This window comes from Astatotilapia calliptera, chromosome 19 (assembly GCF_900246225.1).
Source record: "Astatotilapia calliptera chromosome 19, fAstCal1.2, whole genome shotgun sequence".
NCBI classification, from domain to species: Eukaryota; Metazoa; Chordata; class Actinopteri; order Cichliformes; family Cichlidae; genus Astatotilapia; species Astatotilapia calliptera.
This window is the reverse complement of record NC_039320.1, coordinates 27,410,081-27,435,090: the sequence shown is the minus strand read 5'-3', so window position 1 is coordinate 27,435,090 and position 25,010 is coordinate 27,410,081. Positions and strand designations below refer to the sequence as shown.

The 25,010-nt window shown below is 42.1% G+C and overlaps 1 protein-coding gene across 3 annotated transcripts; it reads left to right on the top strand.

Annotated features, from left to right (window-relative positions):
* Positions 1–3,081: 3,081 nt before the first annotated feature.
* Positions 3,082–25,010, top strand: ccdc9b (coiled-coil domain containing 9B). 3 transcript variants are annotated; one of them, XM_026151693.1, is made up of 14 exons: positions 3,082–3,321; positions 6,960–7,067; positions 7,163–7,267; positions 7,858–8,013; positions 12,784–12,933; positions 15,176–15,238; positions 16,681–16,859; positions 18,727–18,776; positions 18,866–18,913; positions 19,006–19,102; positions 20,873–20,906; positions 21,009–21,612; positions 21,722–21,804; positions 22,120–25,010. In XM_026151693.1, the coding sequence occupies exons 1-14, from the start codon at positions 3,310–3,312 to the stop codon at positions 22,144–22,146; spliced, it is 1,716 nt and encodes a 571-aa protein (XP_026007478.1). In that variant the 5' UTR covers positions 3,082–3,309; the 3' UTR covers positions 22,147–25,010. The 3 variants fall into 3 exon arrangements, with proteins under 3 accessions (XP_026007478.1, XP_026007477.1, XP_026007479.1); XM_026151692.1 differs by lacking the exon at positions 3,082–3,321 and adding an exon at positions 3,349–3,791; XM_026151694.1 differs by lacking the exon at positions 3,082–3,321 and adding an exon at positions 3,724–6,200.

Sequence of the window (25,010 nt, the reverse complement as noted above, 5' to 3'; positions counted from 1 at the left end):
GCAATGTTGCCTTCTGGTAGTTCAATCCCCTCAGTTCTGACTACCTTCCCTCTCTTTGTTACCAATATATCTATCTATCTATATATATATATCTATATATATATATATATATATATATATATATATATATATATATATATATATATATATCTTCTTCCTCTACCCCCCCTAACCCTAACCCTGATTATTTCACATTTTACTTGTGAGCAACGGCACATTTAAATCTTACAAATATAGTTATTTGGCTTATATCGTGATAGATATCGTTATCGCCTGAAATGAAAAAAGCATATCGTGATATGAAAAAATCTTATATCGCCCAGCTCTAATTCTGTGTAACATGTCATATGATATTTTAAATCGTTAAACACCACTTTCTAGATGTTGACAATACATACCACACTTGTGAGAATCACAATCACTTGTGAGGGTTTTTTTTGCCAATTTTTCAGGCAACAAGTCATTAAATTGACCTTGAAGACCTTGTTGGATGTCAGCCATGTGATTTTAATGCATTGTTATCATGACCCACTCTACACTCCTATAGAGTTTTATCAGAATCCATTCAAAACCTTTCGAGTTATCGTGCTTACAGACAGAATGATCACACACACTCGTGCAAACGCTACCAAAAGGACGTAAGAATGATTTTCTATGAATTTATTTTCAAATCAATAACTCGTCTCGCCTCGTGGAACTTCACTAATGTTGACGGTGATTTGGCGCCACCTGGTGGACATGACGTCACATTGCAGCCTGTGTCTCTGCTGTTATCCTCGATGGCGGTGAGTTCTGCTGCTGTTGACATGAGTGTATTTTTCTGTCTGCCTGTTTTAAGCATAGCATTTGAACTGTCAGGCAAGAAATTTATAAATTTGCCTTTTAACTTACCCCGTATTTGCCATTTAAGCTTTGACTTTCAAAGAGTCTAACGATGCTTTAAGAACCATTACTCATCTCACACATTATATTTTTGTATATTTAGTATTTATTTATTTATTGTCATTGTCAAGAACAATGAAATTGCGTTTGGGGCTTCCATACAACCCAAAAAAAGAAGAAAATAATAAATACCCCTTAAAACCCAAGTGTACATATTTAACCCAGTGTGACTCCAATGCAATAAGACAATCCTTAGCAATAATGTTCGTAGAAATTCAGACAAAGACCTGAGAAACATGACAAAATACAACAATGCAACCCATTCAATATTATTGTACTGTGAGATATGATATCAGATATGATAGTTATCTATTTAAGAAAGAGGGGGGGGGCAGGAGGGGGAAGAGAATAAAGATATGATGCACCAATGCAGACCAGTTCATTGCTATTAAGAAGTTGGATATGGTTATTGTCCGTGAGAGGGGGGCAGAGAGTTCAGGAGCCTCACAGCCTGTGGATACAGGCTGTTGGCCAGTCTGGATGAGCAGTTTTAAATTCTTGGGGGTAACTGTGACCGAGGACCTGTCCTGGGGCAACCATATCACCTCAGTTGTACGGAAGGCCCAACAGCGCCTCTACTACCTGAGGAGACTGCGGAGCGCACACATTCCCAGATCTCTGATGTTGAACTTCTACAACTGTGCCATCAGCAGCGTTCTGACGTATGGATTTCTAGTGTGGTTCCCCAGCTGCACCAAGGCCGATCAGCAAGCACTCCAGCGGGTGGTGAAAGAAGCTGGCAGAATTATTGGAACAAGTCTGCCAGAGATCAGTAATATCTTCCCCACTCGCTGTCTGAGGAGGGTGCACAGTATCCTGCGGGACCAACATCACCCTGCGCGCCACCTTTTCCATCTGCTGCCCTCAGGGAGAAGGTACAGGTCTATATTTCATTATATTAATGTTTTATTTTTGTATTTTTTTTTATTTCAGTTTACAGTGGGCTTCTTTTTCCTGACTTTACTTGTAAGTAACTAACTGTAATAATCTTGCAGTACTACGGTGTTTTTATATTTTACATGTGACTGTTGCATTGTGGGTCCTCATTGGTTTGACATTTCTGATTCTACTATGTTTGGTCCTTTTCACACCAGTGACAGTAAACATAACCCTTAAATTATAATACAGTGTCAGTGTAAGGCTTCTCTCTGATCTGATATTGATAACAGCTTGCTATTACACTTCCTTGCAGTCATTATAATATTTAACAACTTGCTTCCCCATTTAGTAGAATAGTTTTGATATTGATATATTAGGGGCCTTAACATCATATATATTTATTTATTCTAAAATATATATATTTTTGCTCATTGGCAGGATTGATATGTGCAGAATTAAAGCTATGTGGACTTGAATATGACAAATATGCAACAGCTCCCAGTGGTAACTTTCAATGGTGTTATTGTTTCCACAATGCAGTGGAAATTGCAGAGCACTGACTCGGAGTGTTAAGTGACCGACCTCAGTGCTGTAGCCTTTCTTCAGCTGCCTGTGTTATTTGTGTGCCAGGCTGTTGCATGTCTTCAGCGCTCAAACTTTGGTAGAGGCAGCGCTCGGCGTGTGAAGAATGGTGGGAAATGCAAGCCCCCCACTCCCCCTGCAGTGCACCTTTCTTTAGGATGCTTCTTTAGTACTCTCAACGTGTAGTCTTGACATCATGGGAAAAAGAGCTACTGAAACCACAGTGGGAACAAACAGCACGTGCATCATATTTCTGTGATGCCTGGATCCACACAGTGGTATGATAAGCTAGGAAAGGAGTTCTGTTTAAAAGGTTAGAGTAGTATTTTATGTTTTAATAAACCAAATTGTGCCAGTTTTGGAATCAGCGAGTTTTAGTCTACATTTTAGATAATAAAGGGGAAACTGTTCTTATGTTGCCAGTGTCTGAAGCATAAAAACATACGAGAAATCAGACAGATTTGTTGCCAAGCATGTGGCGTTCTATTCACTTATAGGAAAAAAAAGGTGTTTCTTATTTTTGTTTATTACAGTGTCATTTGAGCAATAGCGCTAATTTCAGATTCACAGAGTGCGTCGCATGATCGGAGGGTAACAGGTTTTAACCGGCGTGCCTCGAGCAGAAGATAAGTGAGGAGGGGGAAGAGCAAGTGCTTTATAGGGGGAGAGGGAGGGTAGGAGGGAGTGAGGACAAGCGGGTAGGAGGCTTGGAGAGGGAGAGCGAGAGAGAGAGCGGGTGGGCGCTGTGAAATCCGTTAACAGGGGAGCTCTGTGCATTTGTTAGACGTCTTGGCTGCTTGCCCAACTTGGCTCATTGTAATCAAGGCATGATCGTCGACTCCAGCCAGCCCTCTCTGCCGCCACGGCTGCCTTGCGCATGGACCCAGCCCAGCTCCCAGCGCTGACATGGAAAGACCAGTGAGTGCCTTCTCTCTTCTTCCCCCTCGCTCTCCCTCTCTTTTTTTAGTATTAGGTTCCCCCTCGTTTCCTCTTCTGCTCTGTCGCAGTTTCAGCTGTCTCTGGCTCTTTCTCTCCCCTGCTGTCGCTCCCGTAGGTGGCAGGATCGCCGGGTAGGAGGTGGTGTGTGTGTGTGTGGGGGGGGAGCCTTGGCTGCTTCCTCCCTACAGCATGCTTCCTCCCCCTTTTGCCCGTCTGTCCGGGCATGGATGCCATCCGCTGGCAGGGTCTGTGTGCCGTTTGATCGCGTGAGGGTGTTAGCTGTGCTGCTGCACTGTCACAGGTCTCCAGGAGCCAGAGGTTTGCCATTTCTGCAAAGATTCTCCCCACTTTTTGGTTCGTTGAAGCGGGCGTTTGCTTCACTCTCCGCCATTGGCCTCCCTGAGAACCGGAGTCGACAGCGAGTTTCTCTGTTGCGCCTATTCTTGGTGGTATGTCCTCATGGTCTGTTGTGTTTGGGTACCCTGACAACTAAGAGCAGTGAGGTAACCACTTTCCAGCCTGTTCGCCCCTTTGAATGACTCCAAACTTTTTTCACAACCGCTGAGCTTTTTGCAGCTTCCCAGACGATTTCAGGATATGTAGTTGCCGTCATTTTGCAAAAAATCAGACCGATTTGAGAGCTCAGTGTGAATTCAACTATTCAGCATCCCAGTGGCAGCCATTCCTTGCAGTGATGGAAAAAAAACATGAATAGATTCCTTGCGGTCCTCATAGTGAGTCATCGTTATGTGCTAGAAACCTTGACTTGTATGTCGTCAGTGAAGCAACAGTGGAGGATGACTGACTCACTTTGGCACATCTACGTCCTATACATGTCAGGATGGTCTGACCCCTCAGAGTCACTTATGCAGAGAGTGGAGAACAGGACACTTCAAAATGAATTATGTTTTCCTCACAGATGCAAACAAGCAGAAGTGGCAAATTCTCTATTTGCCGGCGTTACTGTCACTTCTCCAGAGCTGTGAATAACAACAGATGATGCCGACAGTGATTCAAAGAGGGAGACACATAGCTGATTGATTTGACAGTGAATGTTGTTCATTCAGATTTAATCCCGTACTGCTGTTTATGTTTGAATTCTTTCTAAGAAGAAAAATGGTGTTGGCTTGCTATAAGAGAAGAAGTACTGATAATTGAAATAGTCTTGAAATGACAAGTCTGCTCTATTTTAGCTTTGGCACATATTCTATTCTATTCTATTCTATTCTATATTTGTGTATCACATCAGCCACACTCAAACTTGTGCAGGACTTTATTGTGTCTTTTATTTTCAATTAAGCCACGGTTTACAAAATCAACACAATGTTGTGCTACATAAGAGTTTAAGCAAGCAATTGTAACAACAAACTCATATTTGTGACCTACATTTAGGTCATAAATAAATGGATTATTTGGAACATTTTCTCACAGACTTCTATATAATTTGCCTGATTTTGGAATCGTCCCCCCAGTGGCGATGAGAAAGATTGCACTTTGCTTTTATCAGCTTCTGAAGCTATATCCTTGAATTACTGTTTGCTTTAAAGAAGGTAGTATAGCCTCTTTTAGCCGCTGGGCTCCAGAGGAGTGCTCCTGTTTCACCAGTTTTCTGAGCCACACTTTGGACCCGGGAGTAAGGGAGGGAGGGAACAGGAGGCTAAGCTGCTGCAGGTTAAAGGAAATTAGCTCTTTTTCATGCAGAAATCTGATGCTTCACTGTCCCTGCTCTGTGAACATCTGTGCACATTTAAGAGTCCTTTAACTTAATGCCTGCCCTTGCTTTTACAGTTACAGTTGGTATAATATGATAAAGTGAGGTTCTCTCTGAAGGAAGCAGGCTGTATGAGAGCACATGGAGCACATTTTCAGTATGGAGCCTCTATTTGTGCCCTGCTGATTGCATTGGGGTATTTAAATTTGGTCTGCATATGCATTCAGCTCGTGTAACTGAGCTTCATGATGAATGCTCCATCTGTGGTGGGTGTGAGGATCTATCAGTGTTATTAGTGTGTTATTAGTGTGCACACTGCTGCACACTGATGTACACAGGTGCCTTTTTAAAATAATTGTCAGTCCAGCTGATCAGCTGATGGTTACTTCACCTGTCAGCCTTGGTTTCTCCTCTGCTTGTAAGCAGGTTTTATATTGTTGCAGTTGCTTATTTAAATGTCATTGTAATTATGGTCAAACTCACAATATATACAGAAACACAAGAATAGAGCTGAGTGCTGAATGTAGGCATTTTGTTCTTTATTGATAAATGTGTCTAGAACAATAATATCAAATTCTTTACACTGCTAAAGCAGGTGTGTATGGTTTGGTTTGTAATCTTATTTGCTCATTGCTTAGTATAGATCAGTTGTAACAAAAGTTTTTCATTTCTAGACTATTGTTTGCGGTGCAAATTCAATTTGTTAAGTAATGAAAGTGTTTCACACACACCAAAAAACAGCTTGTTATAAACAGTGATGATTCTCCAGGGCTCTGCAGTAAAGTGGTCCAAGTGCTAAAAGGCATGTAGGCAGTTAAAATAGAGTCAAGAGAGTTTATGGAGGTCTCAATGGAGTCCTTTGAAACTTGTACGACAGTATTTCAGTTAGAGGTCTGGACATTGCTACAACACCTTGGTTCTTCTAATTTTTTCAGCCATTCTGTGGTAGATTTGCTGCTGTCTTGTTGCATGAGCTTTATACCTTTATCTATCAGACAGATGACCTCACATTTGACTCTAGAATTCCTTGGTATATAGAGGAGCTCGTGGACTTCAAGGTGTCCAGGTTTTATAGATGAAAAACAGGCCGAAGACATCAGCCCTCCACCACCGTACTTGACAGTTGCCATGAGGTCCTGGTGTGCTGGTACGTGCAGTTTTGTATTATGGCCAAACATCTCCACACTAATCTTCCCTGTTTCAGAGGTCTTGTGGTTTGTTCAGATGTAGCTTTGCAAAGCTAAGCTTTGCTGCCATGTTCTTTTAGAGAAAAGATGGCTTTCTCCTCTGTACTGTCACAAACTTTAACTTTTAACATGTTAACTGAGGCCTGGTATTTTTTCTGAGCATTGTATAGTTTGAGCTTGAGGTGATCCATACCAGCTAATGGCCAAAAACCCTCTGCTTCTATAGAGGTGGACACATTTGGTGATGTTCTTTTTAATCTAGTGCATTTGATTGGCAGCAGCTGGATTCTACTTGTAATTTGTGGGGAAGCAGTAAGTGTTCTTTTTCACACAGCTGTGTTTGGAAAATAAGAAACCTTTCACTGTCAAAATGACTGCAATTTGTCTCCTAGGTTCCCACACAAATGTTTAAAGAAGAAGTGATGCAACAAAGTGGTAACATTACTCCAGTCCTAAAAGAATTGTGAAACCTGTTGGATGCATGAACTTCAACATGAGACTGGGTTATTTCTGAGCTTGTGCCATATCCTGTTTGTTTTATTTCCAGTGAACAGTAGGGTTCAGATCATTTCATTCTGTTTTATTTAAATTTCACACGGCACCCCACCTGTGAGAAAACCAGGTTTAATGAAGCCATAGAAGCCTCAAAATAAGATCAATCTGATGAAATGTAAATGTTTTTATTTTTCTAATGAATACCTATAAATGTCTCATCCCAGACCTCCAGTGACATGATGCCTAAGAGGGATCATGAGAAGGACCTGGAGCTGGACAAGAAGATTGAGGCTCTCCGCAGGAAGAATGAAGCTCTCATGAAGAGGTACAAGGTGAGAAGAAGCCTTCACATATAGAAAAGCTTCTGAGGTTTTATGTGTGGAGCTTGCAACTCTTTCAGGTTTCCTAATTACTTTATTGTTTGTAGGAGGTAGAGGAGGACAGGAAAAGAGCAGAAGAGGAAGGAATGGCACTGCAGAGCCGGAAGGGCAAAGCCGACGATCTTACCATCACAATCAGCAAGTCCGCTAGTGTGAGTGTCAGCAAAAATAATGATAATAATAATTTTATCTTTAATTCAAAATCCCAACACGTCTCAGTTTTACTACCTGAATAAGAAATGCTGCTCTATTTAATAAAGGAAATCTGTCAGCTTGACTCTTTGGGCTTAAATTATAAAAAATACATGAAATAAGTTAAACTACAGAAAACGTTCTGGTACATCATTCCTGAAGTGGAAAGTTTTGTTAATGTGCAAAAAAAGAAAAAAACAGGAATTTCTGTTATTTAAATGTTTATTTATTACTTTGGTGTTGTATGAAAGACTGTGGGGGAGGTCTCCATCAGTAGGAAATGCTGTACAATTTATGAGAATACAATTAAAAGGAAAATATTTTCACATTTTTCAAAGATGTCCAGTGGGCCGGTTTGGAGTCTCTGCCCCCCCCCCCCCCCCCCCGGCCTTATATTCGACACCCCTGGTTTTTAAAAAAAGCTACATTAACTAATATCCCACAGTGTTGTCTTTGCATTTGATAGAACCCATCTGTTCTATCAAATGCTGTTAACTACATCAATATTTCATATATTTCATAGACTGTCCTTTTCTTTGATTGGAAGCAGGATAGTCGTGTGGTGGTGACAAAGCCATTCAGTGGCGGTTCACCAGCTGGGAAGGGACAGCAGGAAGCCGGACCTGACAGAGGGGGAGAGGCTCCTCCACAGACTGCTGGCCGAGGACACAGGAAGCAACTAACGGTCACCATGGCTGGCAAAAAGGTAAATTAACTACAAGGAAAAAGTGACAAGGACCCAGTACAGGAGAGCCAAAACCCCATTAGCTTAAAGTCTAGTTATATTGTAACAAGGAAGAATGCCACAAAATGTTTTCATAAAGATCTGTAATTTAAGAATTACAAATATTTCTGGTAGTTTTTTTTTCTTTCCATGAGCTCTTCTTGCATAGGCAAGAATGTGCATCCAAAAGAGTGTTGGCGCATTTAAAAGACTCTACTCTGTAAACCATGGGATGGCTGTGTGGGAAAATCTCAATGGACTTATTGAACAATGAGGTGGAACCATTTCATAGCAGGATGAAATAGATCTCTTAGAACAACTTTCTAAAGATGTCCCTTAGAAGTCTTGGAGCCACACCGGGCCAGCAAATCAAAATATAACACAACAAAGCAACTGGATCTCCATCCATCCATCCATACATACATACTAGGGGTGCAACAATACACAAAATTCACAGTTCGGTTCGATACTTTGGTGTCACGGTTCGATATTTTTTCGATACAAAAAAATGTTCATGCTTTTTTAATTTGTCATTTATTAAAATTATAAATATATATTTTAACTCAAACGTACAGTTTTTAAATTTAATGTTGCTGAAACAACAAAATAAAAAAAATAAATCTATCTGATCGAGAAATCGCTCATCTTTGGAAAAGAGAGTTTATTACAGAGAAATGGCTCTTATAAAATAAAAGCTCTACTATCCGCTTCTTCTGGGCTATATTCTCAGCAGCATATTACACATATCAGGTCCCCATAAGGAGAATCCTGTGCTAACGGCTGTCTAAATGACTCGGGTAAAGTTTGTAGCATGCATGCTTGTTGTTTTTGTCTGCTTCCACTTGTCTTTGCACTAGGATGATGTTGGCGTAAATGTGCAGTCATATTCGTTGTGTTCCCACTAGTGCTGTCAGCGTTAATCTCATTGAAATGACCTTAACGCCACAACACGGCAAATCTCCGTTAACGAGCCCCGGGCTGGACGGCCAACACGTTAACGAGCTAACTGCGCTAACACACTAGCTCCCACCCATGTAATTGAGCACTGTGTGGCACATCCAACATACAGGGAGTGCAGAATTATTAGGCAAGTTGTATTTTTGAGGAATAATGTTATTATTGAACAACAAGCATGTTCTCAATGAACCCAAAAAACTCATTAATATCAAAGCTGAATGTTTTTGGAAGTAGTTTTTAGTTTGTTTTTAGTTTGAGCTATTTTAGGGGGATATCTGTGTGTGCAGGTGACTATTACTGTGCATAATTATTAGGCAACTTAACAAAAAACAAATATATACCCATTTCAATGATTTATTTTTACCAGTGAAACCAATATAACATCTCCACATTCACAAATATACATTTCTGACATTCAAAAACAAAACAAAAACAAATCAGCGACCAATATAGCCACCTTTCTTTGCAAGGACACTCAAAAGCCTGCCATCCATGGATTCTGTCAGTGTTTTGATCTGTTCACCATCAACATTGCGTGCAGCAGCAACCACAGCCTCCCAGACACTGTTCAGAGAGGTGTACTGTTTTCCCTCCTTGTAAATCTCACATTTGATGATGGGCCACAGGTTCTCAATGGGGTTCAGATCAGGTGAACAAGGAGGCCATGTCATTAGTTTTTCTTCTTTTATACCCTTTCTTGCAGCCACGCTGTGGAGTACTTGGACGCGTGTGATGGAGCATTGTCCTGCATGAAAATCATGTTTTTCTTGAAGGATGCAGACTTCTTCCTGTACCACTGCTTGAAGAAGGTGTCTTCCAGAAACTGGCAGTAGGACTGGGAGTTGAGCTTGACTCCATCCTCAACCCGAAAAGGCCCCACAAGCTCATCTTTGATGATACCAGCCCAAACCAGTACTCCACCTCCACCTTGCTGGCGTCTGAGTGGGACTGGAGCTCTCTGCCCTTTACCAATCCAGCCACGGGCCCATCCATCTGGCCCATCAAGACTCACTCTCATTTCATCAGTCCATAAAACCTTAGAAAAACCAGTCTTGAGATATTTCTTGGCCCAGTCTTGACGTTTCAGCTTGTGTGTCTTGTTCAGTGGTGGTCGTCTTTCAGCCTTTCTTACCTTGGCCATGTCTCTGAGTATTGCACACCTTGTGCTTTTGGGCACTCCAGTGATGTTGCAGCTCTGAAATATGGCCAAACTGGTGGCAAGTGGCATCTTGGCAGCTGCACGCTTGACTTTTCTCAGTTCATGGGCAGTTATTTGGCGCCTTGGTTTTTCCACACGCTTCTTGCGACCCTGTTGACTATTTTGAATGAAACGCTTGATTGTTCGATGATCACGCTTCAGAAGTTCTGCAATTTTGAGACTGCTGCATCCCTCTGCAAGATATCTCACTATTTTTGACTTTTCTGAGCCTGTCAAGTCCTTCTTTTGACCCATTTTGCCAAAGGAAAGGACGTTGCCTAATAATTATGCACACCTGATATAGGGTGTTGATGTCATTAGACCACACCCCTTCTCATTACAGAGATGCACATCACCGAATATGCTTAATTGGTAGTAGGCTTTCCAGCCTATACAGCTTGGAGTAAGACAACATGCATGAAGAGGTTGATGTGGACAAAATACTCATTTGCCTAATAATTCTGCACTCCCTGTACTGTTTTACTTTAGTCCATGACGCGCTTACCTTCAGGGTCATACGTCACATGAAGACCAAAATAGTTCCAAAGGCCAGATCTGAATGAGGGTGGGGGAGGTTTAATTTGCAATGTTGCTACGAGAGCTTAACTTCTGTCTCGCTAGCTTGCCCTGCGCTCAGTGAATCTGCGGTCGACTACTCCGCCGAGGCTACACTGTCGAGCGCAGATCCACAGAGGGCTCAACACAGACAGCAGAAGGAAAGTTGATAAAATAAATTAAAAATGTTGTATTGTTCGATACATATGCATACCGAACCGAAAGCACTGTATAGAACGGTTCAATATCGATACGAGTATCGTTGCACCCCTAAGACATACATATCTAATTCAGAGTTGGTTTCTCCTTAACCTAACTCAGTGAGAGGTCAACATGCTTTAACCATGTATCCTTAGTTCACATGCTAAATTGACACAAATCTGCAGCTTGTATTTACGATGTTTATATTATTATTTAGTATAAAATAGAGATGGCACGATACCACTTTTTTATGTCCAATACCGATATCATAATTCTGGATATCTGCCGATACAGATATGAATCCGATATAGTGTATTTTTAATCAATAAAACTGTTTTTTTAATATCTTGCTGCATTTTGTATAAGTTCATACTCAAGTTTAAATAAACAAAACACTAAAGCTATTCTGTTATAGTGTATGTAAAAAATGCACTGCACCCAAAATATTTCATAGTTCAGCAAAACTGATCAATCTAATAAACTTAAACCTGCTCCATCCTCCCTATTCTGGTATTTTAAAGAGTACTTAGCAGAAATATTAAGCAACCTAACTAATAGGGTTGCAAACTCCCAGCAAAAAAAAATAAAAAATAGGGACCCACCCCCCACCCTCAACCTCATGATGCTTAATCGACGTAATCAACTTTAATTTGATGCAGTGTGAAAAAAAATGCACAGAAATCAATTATTTTTCAAGAAATATTAAATAGATTCAACATCTTTCTTCAACAAAATTGCAGACTGCACAGATGGTTCCCAAAGGAAAAAGTACTATAGCTTACTAGGGTATATTAGACTTAACAGTCACTATATACAGTAATGGACTTCTATTCATTTTACATCAAATTAAAACTTTGGGTGTCAGATAATTATTTATTAAAAGCTCGACATTTTAAATGAGAATAAGAAAGAAAAGTATGTCTTTGTGCCCCCTTTTCCCTGTTCATGCCCTATCGGCCCCCCTGGCTAAACTTTGCTAGATCCGCCCCTGCACAGTTACGTCAGCTGTAGAAAAAGATCCTCGAGTAGAAAGTAATATTAAATACAGTCTAACAACAGCTGATCAAGCTTAAACGTGCTGCTGTTGTTCAGCCGCTGGTTTCTTTCTGGTGCAAAGTGGGCCAAAAGCAAAGAAGAGAGACGGACTTGCGACAGAAAAGCCGATCAGCTGATCATTGATCAGCTTCATGATTGAAGTAGCAGCAGGAAGAGGCAGTCGCTCCATATATCAGTTGATAAGCTTAACATGGGAATGCTTTACAAATAGAGATGAACTTACACACTTGCTTTACTTCTCTCTGGGATCACTTCCTCGGAGATGAAATGCTGGTTTGAGGCTACAAATACACACAGCCGCTCTATCACGTGACCACACTGCTCCTACGTGCTACGGTTATGAGCCGAGTTACGCCATGTCGCAAGTTTTGTGAGGTGCTTTTTTGATATTTAATGGATCAGATTACATTTTTTATTTCTCTCCGATATCCGATCCAGTAATTTACGTCAGTATCGGACCGATACCGATACATAATATCGGATCGGTCCATCTCTAGTATAAAATAAGACATGCTGATTGGGTCATTCATTGGCTAATTAGGGCTAAAGTACAGCTGAGACTTGTAGTTAGTTTTCAATGAGATAAAAGGTAGTGATGGTGCTAAAGTTGGGGACATCACAAAAATTTGTCAAATTTTTAAAGCGTATGAATGACTTCACCAAACCCACAAACTAGTGTCTAAGTACTTGTAACTGAGAATCCTTAAATGAATGTTTCAAATTGTAGTGCAGAGCACATACTGACACTTATGTAATGCTAATAATATGAGTAACTGACTCTCCAGGGTAAGAGGGTGGTGAGTGAGAGGCCTGAGAAGAGGCCGGGCCCTGTGGACGTCAAGAGCCCCGCCGATGATGGACAGGCGAGGCGTGTGGAGTCAGCGGGGAGGGCGAAGCAGCCATCTCACATGACCAAGAGAGACTCAGCACCACAGGTCCGACTCACGCACACCGAACACTCCTGCCTGCTTCCACTCTCACTCCCTCCCCCCTCCCTTTGTTTATTCTCACATGCTGCACCGACGTGTTTTACATAGGATATGAGACATGTTGTCTGGCCCATCCCCTCCATCCCTGTGATGGAGCATAATGGTTTGTTGACAGGAGGTGGACCGGGCTGTGACTGACTGGTGTGAGATTAGGAAAGGAGAGGGTGGCTAATAGAGCTGTGGGTTGAACAGATGCTCTGCATAACTAAGTTTTCAACCTTTTTGAGCTGTTTTTACACACACGCTGCAGCTCTGATCTTCTCTAGATGTCACTCGACAAAGGTACGTGTGAAAAATTCAATTCAGGCAACTTCCTCGAGTAAACCGCATGAAGAATTTCCTGTCATCTCCTGCTGTGTGTTTCACGTGTGAAAGGGAAACTGAGGAATATACCTTGACCCGAATCTCCCAAAATCATCCACAGTTAACTTTTACAAGTTACTCCGGTTTGCTTGAGATGCCATATTTAATGCAGGCAGGGACTCGTGTGCCCCTGCCATCGTCTGTGAAATGCAATGTGACCTTAGCCTCCCCTCCCACCCCCCCAGAAAGTCTGGAACAGCTGCTCTGCCTCAGTCTGAAGCCTGACGCAGACACACACACTCACAGACTGAAATAAATAAGCTGATGCACAGGCAGCTGATCCTCGCCACTGTAAACACAGACACAATCTGGTCATAGGGTGGGGGTGGGGGGTGGGAGGGAGGGGACATGAAAGCAGGAGTTGCAGAAGTACAGGTTCAGTCTAAAATGTGCATCTCTGCTACCGATTGGCCGATACACTAAGTGCTGCTCACTGGGCGTCTGGGTTAATGTGCACTGAATCTATGGGCTGAACACATTGTTCTTTTTGCCTTTATTTCTGGCCCACTAGGTCTGTGCCCCCCCCATTTATCATGTGGACTGAATCAGCACTTGAACAGTAGCCAGGGCTCCAGTGCACCAGTCATCTGTGAATCCCAGAGACCTGGTTTACGTAACCTGTGTCATTTCACTAGGTTTATATGAGAGCAGCGGGGGAGAAAGCTGCTAAAGGGTGATACCGTAGGAGAACATACCATGGATCCATCTGGCAAGCTTTAAAAAAATATTTGCGTTGGTTCACGCTGAGGTGCACATTGCTACTGCACTGCCCTGCCTCTGAAATAATTATCTGATGGGTATGTGTGTGTGCGACAGAGCGAGAGACACCCTGGAAATAAATAATGACTCTTTGAGAGACAGGGGTGTGGCTGTGCAGCGGTGTCTCATGCAGCCTGGAGGAACCTCATGACCAGACTGCTCACGCTCACGAGAGAGAGAGTGACAGGGGTAAGGAAATGCAGTCGGACGGAGAGGAACAGAGGGGAGGGTGAGAGAGAGAGAGAGAGAGAGACACTTGGCAACCGTGCCATCTGTTTCAATCTCCCCTCATTTCTTTTTCCTGAAACTTTAAGTGGTCCACACTCCTCTGGCACGATTGTTTCCCTATTCCCACCATCCTGAAAGGGCCGATTTGATCTAATTAACATTCAACTGCCTTCTCACTCTGAAAAGGCTCATTATGCGAAGAGACAGACCTGGCAAGGTGCCAAGAAAAAGGGAGAGGAAGACGGAGTAGTGGGATGAGAGAGAAAAGAGGTACCCGGGGGTCTTTGTGTATGTGTGAGCTATACTCTCTCTGGATGTGGGCGTGTGAATGATCGTGTGGGCGTCCCAGCCCGTAGGTGTGTTACCAGCCCACTCGCTCTCCCCGGTGCCTATTGTCCCCCATCCTCCCTCAGCTGTTAGAGTGTTGCTGTTAATAGCAACATGACTCATCCTCTGTGTTCACCAGAGCACATCATTGAAATCAGAACTACACCAGAATAGAAATTAGCACAATTCTGTACCTCTAATAAGCTGTGTTTGATTTGCAAACCGCCAGGTGGTTTCCAAGGTCAGCTACCTGCTAACTGCAGTCTGCCCCTGTGCAGAGTGGACAGAAATTACATTATAATTGAAGCTGTTGTGCCAAGTTGTGCCATTACACTTTAAGACCACTGGGTGGCAGTCTAGACCTCTCAGTCCTTCCTAATGGATGAGTCAGTGGCCTGATTGTGACAGCAGCAAAGCGATTCTTTACAACAGTGTTTAATTAGCGAGCAACAAGTTGCTGTGTCACACTTATAACTGCTAAGCTCATCTTTTAATTTCTCCTCTCTGACAGGATGAGGTCAAACAGGGGCAGAAGCACACTGAGGAGCATCACGGGGTGTCAGAGCAATGCCAGGTAAATTAAAAAAACCCTCATACACAGATGTAAACATTTAGATGCTGTGTGTCTAACCTCTCTCAGCTCAAAGGACTGCAGTTTCAGCTCATCGTGACCACGTAATTTGCTGATGATCAGTCAGTGAAAACAAGGTTTTCACCAACACTACGTTAGCATACAAAGCACAGAGAATAGCAAATGCAAATATGCGCTCTGTCCACATCACAAACACACGCAGACAGCACAACACGTTGCCGTGCACGTGCCCCTTTTCCTAGCGCTTCTTCCCATCTGCCTCCCGCTGGCTTGCATGTCAGCCTTGCTGCAGTAGCTCAGAGTTGTCTCACAGATCTGGTGTGCGATAAGCAGCCTGACTGGGGAGGCAGGAAGGATTGGCTTCAAAGGCACGGCGGATTCTCCACATGACAAGTGATGCTGTTCATGCCTCTCTGGCTGCTGCAGTCCTGGCCTACACAGATTTCAAGGAAATACCATGTAGATTTTTTTTTCTCATCATGTTGTAAAGTGTGTTACACTTTTGTGTAACAAATATACCATATGGACCTAAATCAGTGCAGCTTTTGGAAGCTCAACTGTCACTGAGAGTAAGATTATGATCTCAGCAACTGGCCAGGTTCACTTTGTAATATCCAACATGCCTTCTTTGGCTCCTGGCAAAAAATTAAAAAAAATTTTAATTAGCAGCTGGGGCGGCAGCAGATCATGGCCTGTTGGAACATGTGAAAACCGTCTTCCCGTGTGACCCCTGATGTCCTCTGAGGGCCAGCACAGAGCAAGGAGAGACGAGGTGGAAAACAGGATGAGGACAGATGCCATGTTCTCCAATAAGTGTAGGCAGGAGGGCAACATGTTTACTTCGATTTGATTGGCCCTCACCTGAGGGGAAAACATGACCTGTCATAGCTTCTTACCAGCACTGTGTTGCATCTCTTTTTCTCTCACGGTTTTAGCTGCTGCTTTGAGCTTCAATACAGATTTTTATGGTCATTCCTGGTACTCAGAAATCCAACAAATGTATTTTTTTTCTAGACATCAGCACGCTCTCTCAGAAACTGCTGGTCTTTTTCGTGACATCTCTAGTCTTGGTTTGCTTGAAGGCTTTATAACACAAGCAGCTTCTGCCCTTTCTGATGTGTTAATGAGCCTGTATCAGATCTCCTTTTACTATTAGCCAGCAATCCTCTCTGCTCTCATCACAGTAATCAATAAATAGGTTAAGAGGGGAATGGAGGAAGAGCTTCTAATTGTATTTGCTATAAACTGTACTTTTCCTGGAACACTGATCGGTATTTACCCAGGGAGGCAGTGGTTAGCACTTAAAGTTATGCAAAATACATCAACGTAGCAGAAATACACACATTTGTGGTTCCCACAGATCTGTATATGTATCCATTATTATAAGTTTATACACTGAAATGCTGTCTTTTGCATGCGCATAGGATATCGAGAACCTGCAGGCCATCACAGACCTCAACGTCCCCACATCGAGAGAGGAGCAGGAGGAATATTTAAGGTGGAAGAAGGAGCGTGAGCAGATTGACAGGGAGAGGGTAGCACGCCATAAAAATGCCAAGGGCCAGTGGAGACGAGCGTGGGACATGGATAAAACTGACAATATGTAAGACTTTTTAAAGAGTTAAAGGTTTACATTCATATTCCCATTGGCTGTAGCTGTTAAAGCTGAAGGACTAAAAAAGAAATAAAATAATAACATTTTAAACCAAAATATGGCAAAATATGAAGTTCAGAGATCAGTGAAATACTGTGGAGCTGATTTTCAGATGCATCTTTGTTCTAGCACACCTGAATTAAATGAATGGCTTGTTACCAGGCCTTTGCTAAACTTGATTGCTGAAGAAGTAATTCCACCATTTGATTCAGCTGTGCTGGAGTAGGGATGCATCTAAAAGCTGCAGGACAGTGGCTCTTGAGGACTGGAGTTGGAGACCCCTGATTTACAGGATGAGTAGCTGCATTTTGAACCATCTGTGACTGAAAAAGACTAGAATTGGGTAATCCTATAAATAGGGAGTTACAATAATCCAACTGGGAGGTGATTGAGTCGTGGATAACTGTTTCTATATCTGTAATTCTGTGATGGTTTAAAGCTGCTGTTCACAAAACTACTTCTTTGTTTGTTAGAGGCTGAACTATCCAGGATTTTAAGTTATAGTTTAACTATAGCGCTTGATAAGCCAAATAAAGTTTTGCTGTCATTTAGTTGAAAATGTTGCCAGGACTCCAGGATTTTAGATTGTCCAAACAATTCAACTTAATTGAATTTTATTTATATAGCACCAAATCACAACAACAAAGAGAACCCCAACAGTCAGACCACCCACTATGAGCAAATACTCGGCAACAGTGGGAAGAAAAAACTCCCTTTTAACAGGAAGAAACATTATGCTTTGTAAAGAGAGTCTAGGGGTAACATGTATAATGAAATGGAGGTCAAGTAAGCAGTACAAATTCCTTTAAAGAACAAAAAAGTCCATGTTGGGTTTGGAGGTCGAACAGTGGACTGTCACTTTTAAGAGAAGGCTTTTTCAGTACTAAGATATTTTCAGTATGCAGTACCATGCAGGCTAAAAATGGTCTTATTAGCACTAAGGCCTTTTTTTTTTTTTTTTTAAGTTATTAGTTTTGTAGATTTTCCCCTTTTCACTTTTAAATTCTTCCTTCACTGAAAGGCTCACTTCACTTAGGCAGATGAAGAGGAGAAAATAACCCCGGAGAACATTGTGCCTCTTTGTAGTTAAATTATTCAGTGAAGAATCCATTAGATGAGGTTTCTGGATGTTGTGCATGTTCTAACACATGATTGCAAGGCTGATTGTCACCAAGTCACAGGACGATGTTACACAGCTAAAACATTACCAAACAGTTACTTATGTATGCCTAATATAACTTTTTTCATGTGAAGGAGTTCATGAGCTACATTTCATACAGCGTTGCAGGCTGCTGCCCGCATTGGTGGGGGAAAATCACACGATAGCACCCCAAACTGACCGCGGGAAAGAAATACAACTCGTTTATTGTGAACTGTTTGTTAGATTTCAAACAAACTGAGCTGTGGCTGTACAAAGACTGACCAAGTTGCAGAGTAAATTAATGTGCTGTTTAGGGTAGTATCCAAATGTAAAGGCACAAGGAAAGAGCAGCTATTTTTAGCTGGGGGGTTAGGGATGGAAATGCCTTGCCTTATTTGGCGAAGCATTAACAAGGCTCCCGAGAAAGAACAGAAGAGGAAATGTGTTTTTGATTCGACAATTTACGCGGTTTCAGAGGATGTCGAATGTAGGAATGGAATCTCTGCACAATCTTAAACTCTAGGCCCACAATGATATACTGAAATGTCCGTTTATGTTGTGCAGATGAGATGTTATAGTGCCTGAGGGGGGAAAAGATGAATGATTTTGGAACATGATAGAGATATTAGTCACACTGGGTTTTGTTACTGTCTAAAACTAAACCTCTGCTTCTAGGTTTTCAGACAAATCCCTCTCTGACAGAGAATGGGGGCCTTCCAGCAGAGGTAAGACAAAAGACACAGACCTTACTGAGAACGTAAGGAGTAAGACGCTTCATAACAAATCATAAAAAAGACATATCACATTGCTGCAGGAGGAAGAAATGCTAGAAGAGGACCCAGGGCAGGCAGCGATTCAAAAGGTATTCCCCACATAATTTAGTGAACAGTTAAATCCCATAAAATACTCTTATAGTGTTTAGACTTTTAAACTTTTGGTATTTTTCTGACCTAGCTCATGACAAGCGAGGCAAAGACAAGGGAGCTAAAAACGTGCAAGTGATGAGCAGTAAAGCAAAAGGCAAAGATCGCCTGACTGGGCGGGCCAGAAGGTCAGTAACAGCTAAACACAATGGGCTGCTGGCAAAGGTGATTCAACCATCAGAGCGTTTTTCAACATAGCTTCAATTAGCGGTTACAAGAAACGTCGGCATGACTAATGCAGTACGTAAAACGGATGTGGAAAGACATGCTGTTTTTCTGCACTGTGCCCTAATGTACAAATTCCCCTGGATGTCATGAGACTTAATTTAGAAGTGGTGGCAGCTGACTAAATAACCCAGAAGGTCGCATTCTGTCCCCCCCTCCACAGTTTCTCCTCTGCTGTGAAACACCACTTGATGGTGAGCAGGCCGTCTAGCCAATCTGGAGCATGCAGCCTGTTGACATCACATTTTGGGGTCATCTCAGATTGCTTAGAACCCCATCAAGTACTAAACAAATACCTGGTACTAAGTACTACACCTAATGAGAAAACCCTAAAAACCAAGCTGAGCCGATCTGAGTAGGTGCTGGTGGAAAAGGCCATATGTGCGCTGTAATGCAATCATAATGTCCAAAAAATTCCACAGCCACAGAGCTGAAATTGAGGCACTGTGTGGACTTGGAGTGAGAAAGATTATTTTATGTCTCTGTAAAAGTAGGTAAGGATTTGGAGGGGGGCTCTGTAAAACAGCACTCGGGTGTGAGATTCCTGTTATCAGGCTGTGCTGCTGTTACAGTTGGCAACAGATTTGAGTGTGGGCAAAGGCAGCCCACAGGCCACCAAAGCCATTTTCACACATACACTGCAGCTCTCGATGTTTCTGGATATTATCCAAATGGAGGTGCGTGTGAGAACTTTGTCTGATGTAGCTGAATTAAACATGAAACAGTGTTAAACAGTCTTTAGCTCACCAGTTCCTTAGTACAAAGTTGGTGCGATTTCCTATCGCTGATGTGAGGAAAAAAGGGAAAATGTAATAATTGGCTAAATTCACAGCTAGCAAGTGGTCATCTCGTGCTCTGCTGCATGCTCTACCCAGACAGCACCCTTACCTAAAACACACAAAATCCAGTACTGAGTCTACATGTGACAAAGGGCAACTGAGGACAGTGTCCCAGCCTGAGTCTCTTGACACTGTCTGGAGTTCATGCATGAAAAGCCATTACAATCACAACAACTGAGACCGGTGTGTGTCTGTGCCTCGGAAGGCTGAGCCCCAACCTCAAATCACAGCTCTTGCTTTCCACATGTCCTTGGACAATCACCTGATATGACTCCCATTGGTCATTACCTTTCATGGTGTAGTCATTGGTTTTTGAGCAAGTATGTGACTGAGAAGCAAATGCTGTTATAACACTGAAATGGCCTGCAGCAGTCTCGTCTGACCCGTTAGGTTATACTCGTGGAATCTCTGAGGGCGACCTGTAAATAGGGCTTATTGCTGCACATCCCACAGATGCTCAGTCAGACCATTTGAAGGCTAACTGAGAGCTTTGTGCTCTTTTAATGTCAAAGAAAAAAACTAGTCCTGAACTGTTTTTGCTTTGTGGTGTGACATGTTGTCCTGCTAAGGGTGAGATGCTGTGGTGCCATTGTAGAAAGCTTGTGGGGGTGTGCTTCTTCTGCGGTAATGTTTAAGTGGACGGTATGTGTCAAAGTACCACACGAATGCCAGGACCTAAACTTTGCCAGCTGAACGTTGCATTGTGATAAAATGATCTGTGTTATTTACTCTTGTTGCTGATTGTTATATACAATATTGCAGCATGCTATAACTTGCAAAGAAAAAGAGATTCACAACACACTGCTTTTTTGTTTCTGAATACCCTTTTTTCAGATGGCAGGCAAATGATGATGGAGAGAACCTGCAGGTGAGAGGTGAAACCTCTTTTGACCCTGCTATAAAGTGAATAATAAAAGACATCCATTTAGCAAGAAACACTCCTGTTTTTCGTTTTGATCTCATCTTTTAGATGCCTGAGACGACGCTGGAGGAATTCCTTGAGGAACTTGATGCCCTCACAGACGCTAATGCAGACGAGCTGAAAGATCAGGACGCAAAAACAAAGCAGTCACCGAGCCCGGATTCACTGAGCACGCCCGAGGAAGCGAGTGAATCAGCAGCCTCGGTGTCGGCTGCTATCCTTAGAGAGGACACCCCGACTCAGGAGAAGGCAGAGGCTTCGTCCTCTCGGGGTTTGGAGAAGAAAGTGCGCTTCTCTGAGGAACTCATCCAGGGGGCTCATGCAAGGCAAACCACGGGGTCTCAAGAGTCAGAATCCAGAGGTCCCAGCTCTTTGAAAGCTTCCTCACCTAAAAAGAACAAGCATGAAATGCAGAGGCCACGTCAGCCTCTTGAAAGTGCCAAGCAGGATGATGGGAGTCTTCAGGATAAAGGAGGTGGGCCAGCTGCACCTTCTTTTGCACAGCAGCAGGGATCTGAAACTGATTGCACTAAAAAGGATAGCAGCCCACCCACAGCTCCCAGCTCCCCCCCTGCTGAAAAAGCCTGCACCCCTCTACATGAGATCCAGCCTGTGGAACTTCCTAAGTGCAACATCAGCAACACAAACACAGGTACGCCTGAACTTCAGCGAGCCTGATTTTTAAGATTTATTTATTTATTTTTCTCCTGGCTGCGTGTGTGGATGTTCCAAGTAAACTAACCGTGCTTTTGTTTTCACAGAAGAGCTGATAGACTCTGGTCTGTCTGTTCTGAGCCTGGAGTCTGGAGAAACACACCCAACACACTCCACCAGCAGTGACAAGGTCAGTGTGAGAATCAATAGATGTGCAAATGGAAGGAAGTGCAAATGGATGGGGATTTAAAAGGATGAGGAGAGCAATATATCTGCACTGCAGCTGCGTATTATCCAATTTTAATTCAGCCCCTCTGAGTCTTGATGGAGTGCAGGAGAAATAGTCTTGTGAGAATGGTTTTTCATTTCATCTTCCACCTGAACAGATAATGTATGATCGTTCATACTGAGGAGGGAATGAGAAAATACAGTAAATGTAAAATACAGAAAGTTGCAGTTGGTAATTTTTATCCTTTTCTCTCTCTTTTTTTGTTTGTTTTTGCAGGCACGAGAACATGGGAAAATTGTTTAACTGACGTTTTCTGGATATAAACACTGAAACCAAAACACAGCATTTGGATGCATTATTTTTGCTTCAAAGTAGCTCGTTTGCAATACTGTTTATAGCTTACAGGCAAAACTGTGGGAGCTGAATTTTTGTCTCAAATGTGACACATGAATGGTGAGACACCTTTTTCCCGCTCGATTATTATTAGTGTTTTTTTTTTTGTTTTTTTTTAACATCAGAGCACTTTATGTGTACAAAAACATGTGTACTGACATCTCTTTCTGTATGGAAGTACGCTGCTTGAGTGCAATATCACTGAATGTTTACACCTTTGTATGAAAATGTTGAGGTACATATCAGGAGGCTAGCTAATCGGTTAAATTTAGATAGCCCTTGACATTAAACCAAGCCACAGTCTAATTACTTAGTGCCTGATTCTGCCTTAGAGGTATATTTTTTTAATTTATTTAGCTTATTTAGCAGGGACGATGCACAATAAATATATTGTACCGGATATAGCTAAAAGCTACTTTTCAGCTGTAGTCCCTGAGTAACTTTTCAGTAACTGAATAAAGATTGTAATATATGACGATACATAGTTGCAGACCTCCAGTAGAGTTTTTATTTCTACATTTAAAAGTAGTAGACAAATGGATATTATTAACTGCTTCCAGCATCCATAAATAGCCTTTGGGAAGTATGAAATCAGTATATTGTTAAAACGCACATTTGAACCCTAATGTCTTTGGCCAGTGACCAAGACAGTCCAAAGTTTACAAAATGTTACTACTGACATGCTGTAAATGTTTCTGCTATTAAGAGCATTGAAAGGAGCGCGCCACTGATTTTTGATATCAAGACAGGAGCCTGATGATGTCATACTCTGGTTAAGATTATCTGAATTTGGGGATGACAGCTTTGCAGTCATGAAACCTCACAACTCTGCCCATAAGTGGCAGAAATCTACTTGATTTAAATTTGGCCTTTTTACTTATCAAGGTCGTCTCCTTGTGCAGCTCTGAGCCACATCCCCTGCGCCTGCTGTTTTTACATTGCTTTGTGGTCCGACTACTTTTCACCGGGGAAAATAGAGGAAGTATACATTTGTGTCACAGTGTGGGGGGATCAGCACTGGGGAACTGGATCTATGTCCCAGAGAGCAAAGGGCAGCCTGAAAAAGGAAAATTTACCCTGTCAGAGCCTTAAGGCAGGACATCCAGAACATGCTCGTTTCTTCTTTCTTTCACAGTCATGAGCGTTGTGCACCATGAATATGTCCCCCACACTCAGACGATCGGCACAGAGTTCTACTGTAACATCCCGAGGCGTCAGAAGTAAAACATTCAGTCCAAACCACTGGGACTTGGATCAGATGGCGCCCTGAAAATGCCTTTCTTTTTCTAAAAGCCTTAACTCAATTAAAAAAGAAAAACGAAAAGAAAAAAAGCAGCCATGCTGGAGTAGCTTGCAGCGCTGCCCAAGGAGGCCATCTAGAAGAGCCAATTTCCTCATTCTGTTTAATGCAGAACTAGGTTTAGAAAGAAATAAATGCGATCCAGTTGTAAGATGACATAACTCACTAGTGTACTCCTTTATTGTTAAAATAAAATGCCAGCTGACGGTAAAGCATAACACATTTGGATGTTTAAATATTGATTTATAACACTGCAGAGTAGAAACCTTGCACACTATTGTTGTGTTCCCTAAAGCACAGTTTTACAGCTGAATCCCGATGATCCGGTCTTCCTCACTCTTCTTATGTTATGTTTTGGCACTTAATTTAGGATTGTAATGTACTATGTTAGCTGATTCTAAACAAACAGTGTACAAATTCTGGTCTTTGGGCCCCTGTGAGTGGGGGGAAAAAATATAATTCAAGCATTTTTTGAGTTGGGTGAATTGAGAATGCCGGGATTCAGCTAAAATTCCCTTTTGTATTATTTGTTCTGTATTATGTTTGTGAAAGAGAGCCTAATATCTTTCAAGCTTCCCTTGATTAATATCTTAGCCAGTTGTTGTGCCTTGCATATTGGCTTCTTCAGCTATTGAAGGTGTACTTTAATTTATGGTTTGTATATTAACTGCCTCATTTATTTTATTTATTTGCCTATCCATTTCGGACAGGAGAATGTTACCAAGTAAATCTCAAGCTGTGTTTCTCTGAGTCGTATTTTTTTTCTCCTTTTTAAAATTTATTGCCAGCCTTTGATGCTATTTTGGTAAGAAGCGACAGTTATATTAAGAAGTTTTTGGCTTTCGTCAATGCCACCGTGTAGTAAACAGTTATGTAACTGTAAGTGGAAAACACAGCAGACATGCTCTGAGCTGCGGTCTTGTCTGTGTCTACGGAGGTTACATAAAATCAAAAAAGCAAGAAGCGAGCCACAACGTTTGAAGCCAGTCCATCCGTTAAGAAAGAAGGGGCCTTATTTTGTATTATATGTGGATAGCAATCTATCAGTAGAAGGAAACATCTGTGTGAAAAACAGGTCACTGTTTCCCTTTGAAGTATTTTTTTAAATCTCCCTGTGAGATTTCATGTAGTGGAAGAAACACAATCATAGAGCATTTTATATTTAAGTGTTTAGTCCTTGTTCATTCAGTTTGTTTAACATCTGCACTGTCACCTTCCTTAAATGTCAAGTTTCTGAGGTGAGATGAGTTGGTTGGCGGGGAGTATGCAAGTACCCCCCACGTGTGTTCTCGCACTGTTGTAATTAGATGTGCCTGTGTATGCGTGTGTGCTGCATTTCAAGGTGTGATCCCAGCCTTTTTTGCTGCTCAGAGTACTCGCTCTAATTTGAGTCCATGTGCAACATGTCTTCATTTGCTGAACCGCTCGGAACGAAGCATACGCCACATGAATAAAGATTTTCTGTGTTTCAAAG

Excerpts from the sequence above, each read along its gene's own strand:
- ccdc9b (XM_026151692.1), top strand. The coding sequence starts at position 3,570 with ATGCCATCCGCTGGCAGGGTCTGTGTGCCGTTTGATCGCGTGAGGGTG. Across the intron at positions 16,860-18,726 it reads ATGGATAAAACTGACAATAT|GTTTTCAGACAAATCCCTCT; the intron begins GTAAGACTTTTT and ends CTCTGCTTCTAG. Across the intron at positions 20,907-21,008 it reads ATGATGGAGAGAACCTGCAG|ATGCCTGAGACGACGCTGGA; the intron begins GTGAGAGGTGAA and ends CTCATCTTTTAG.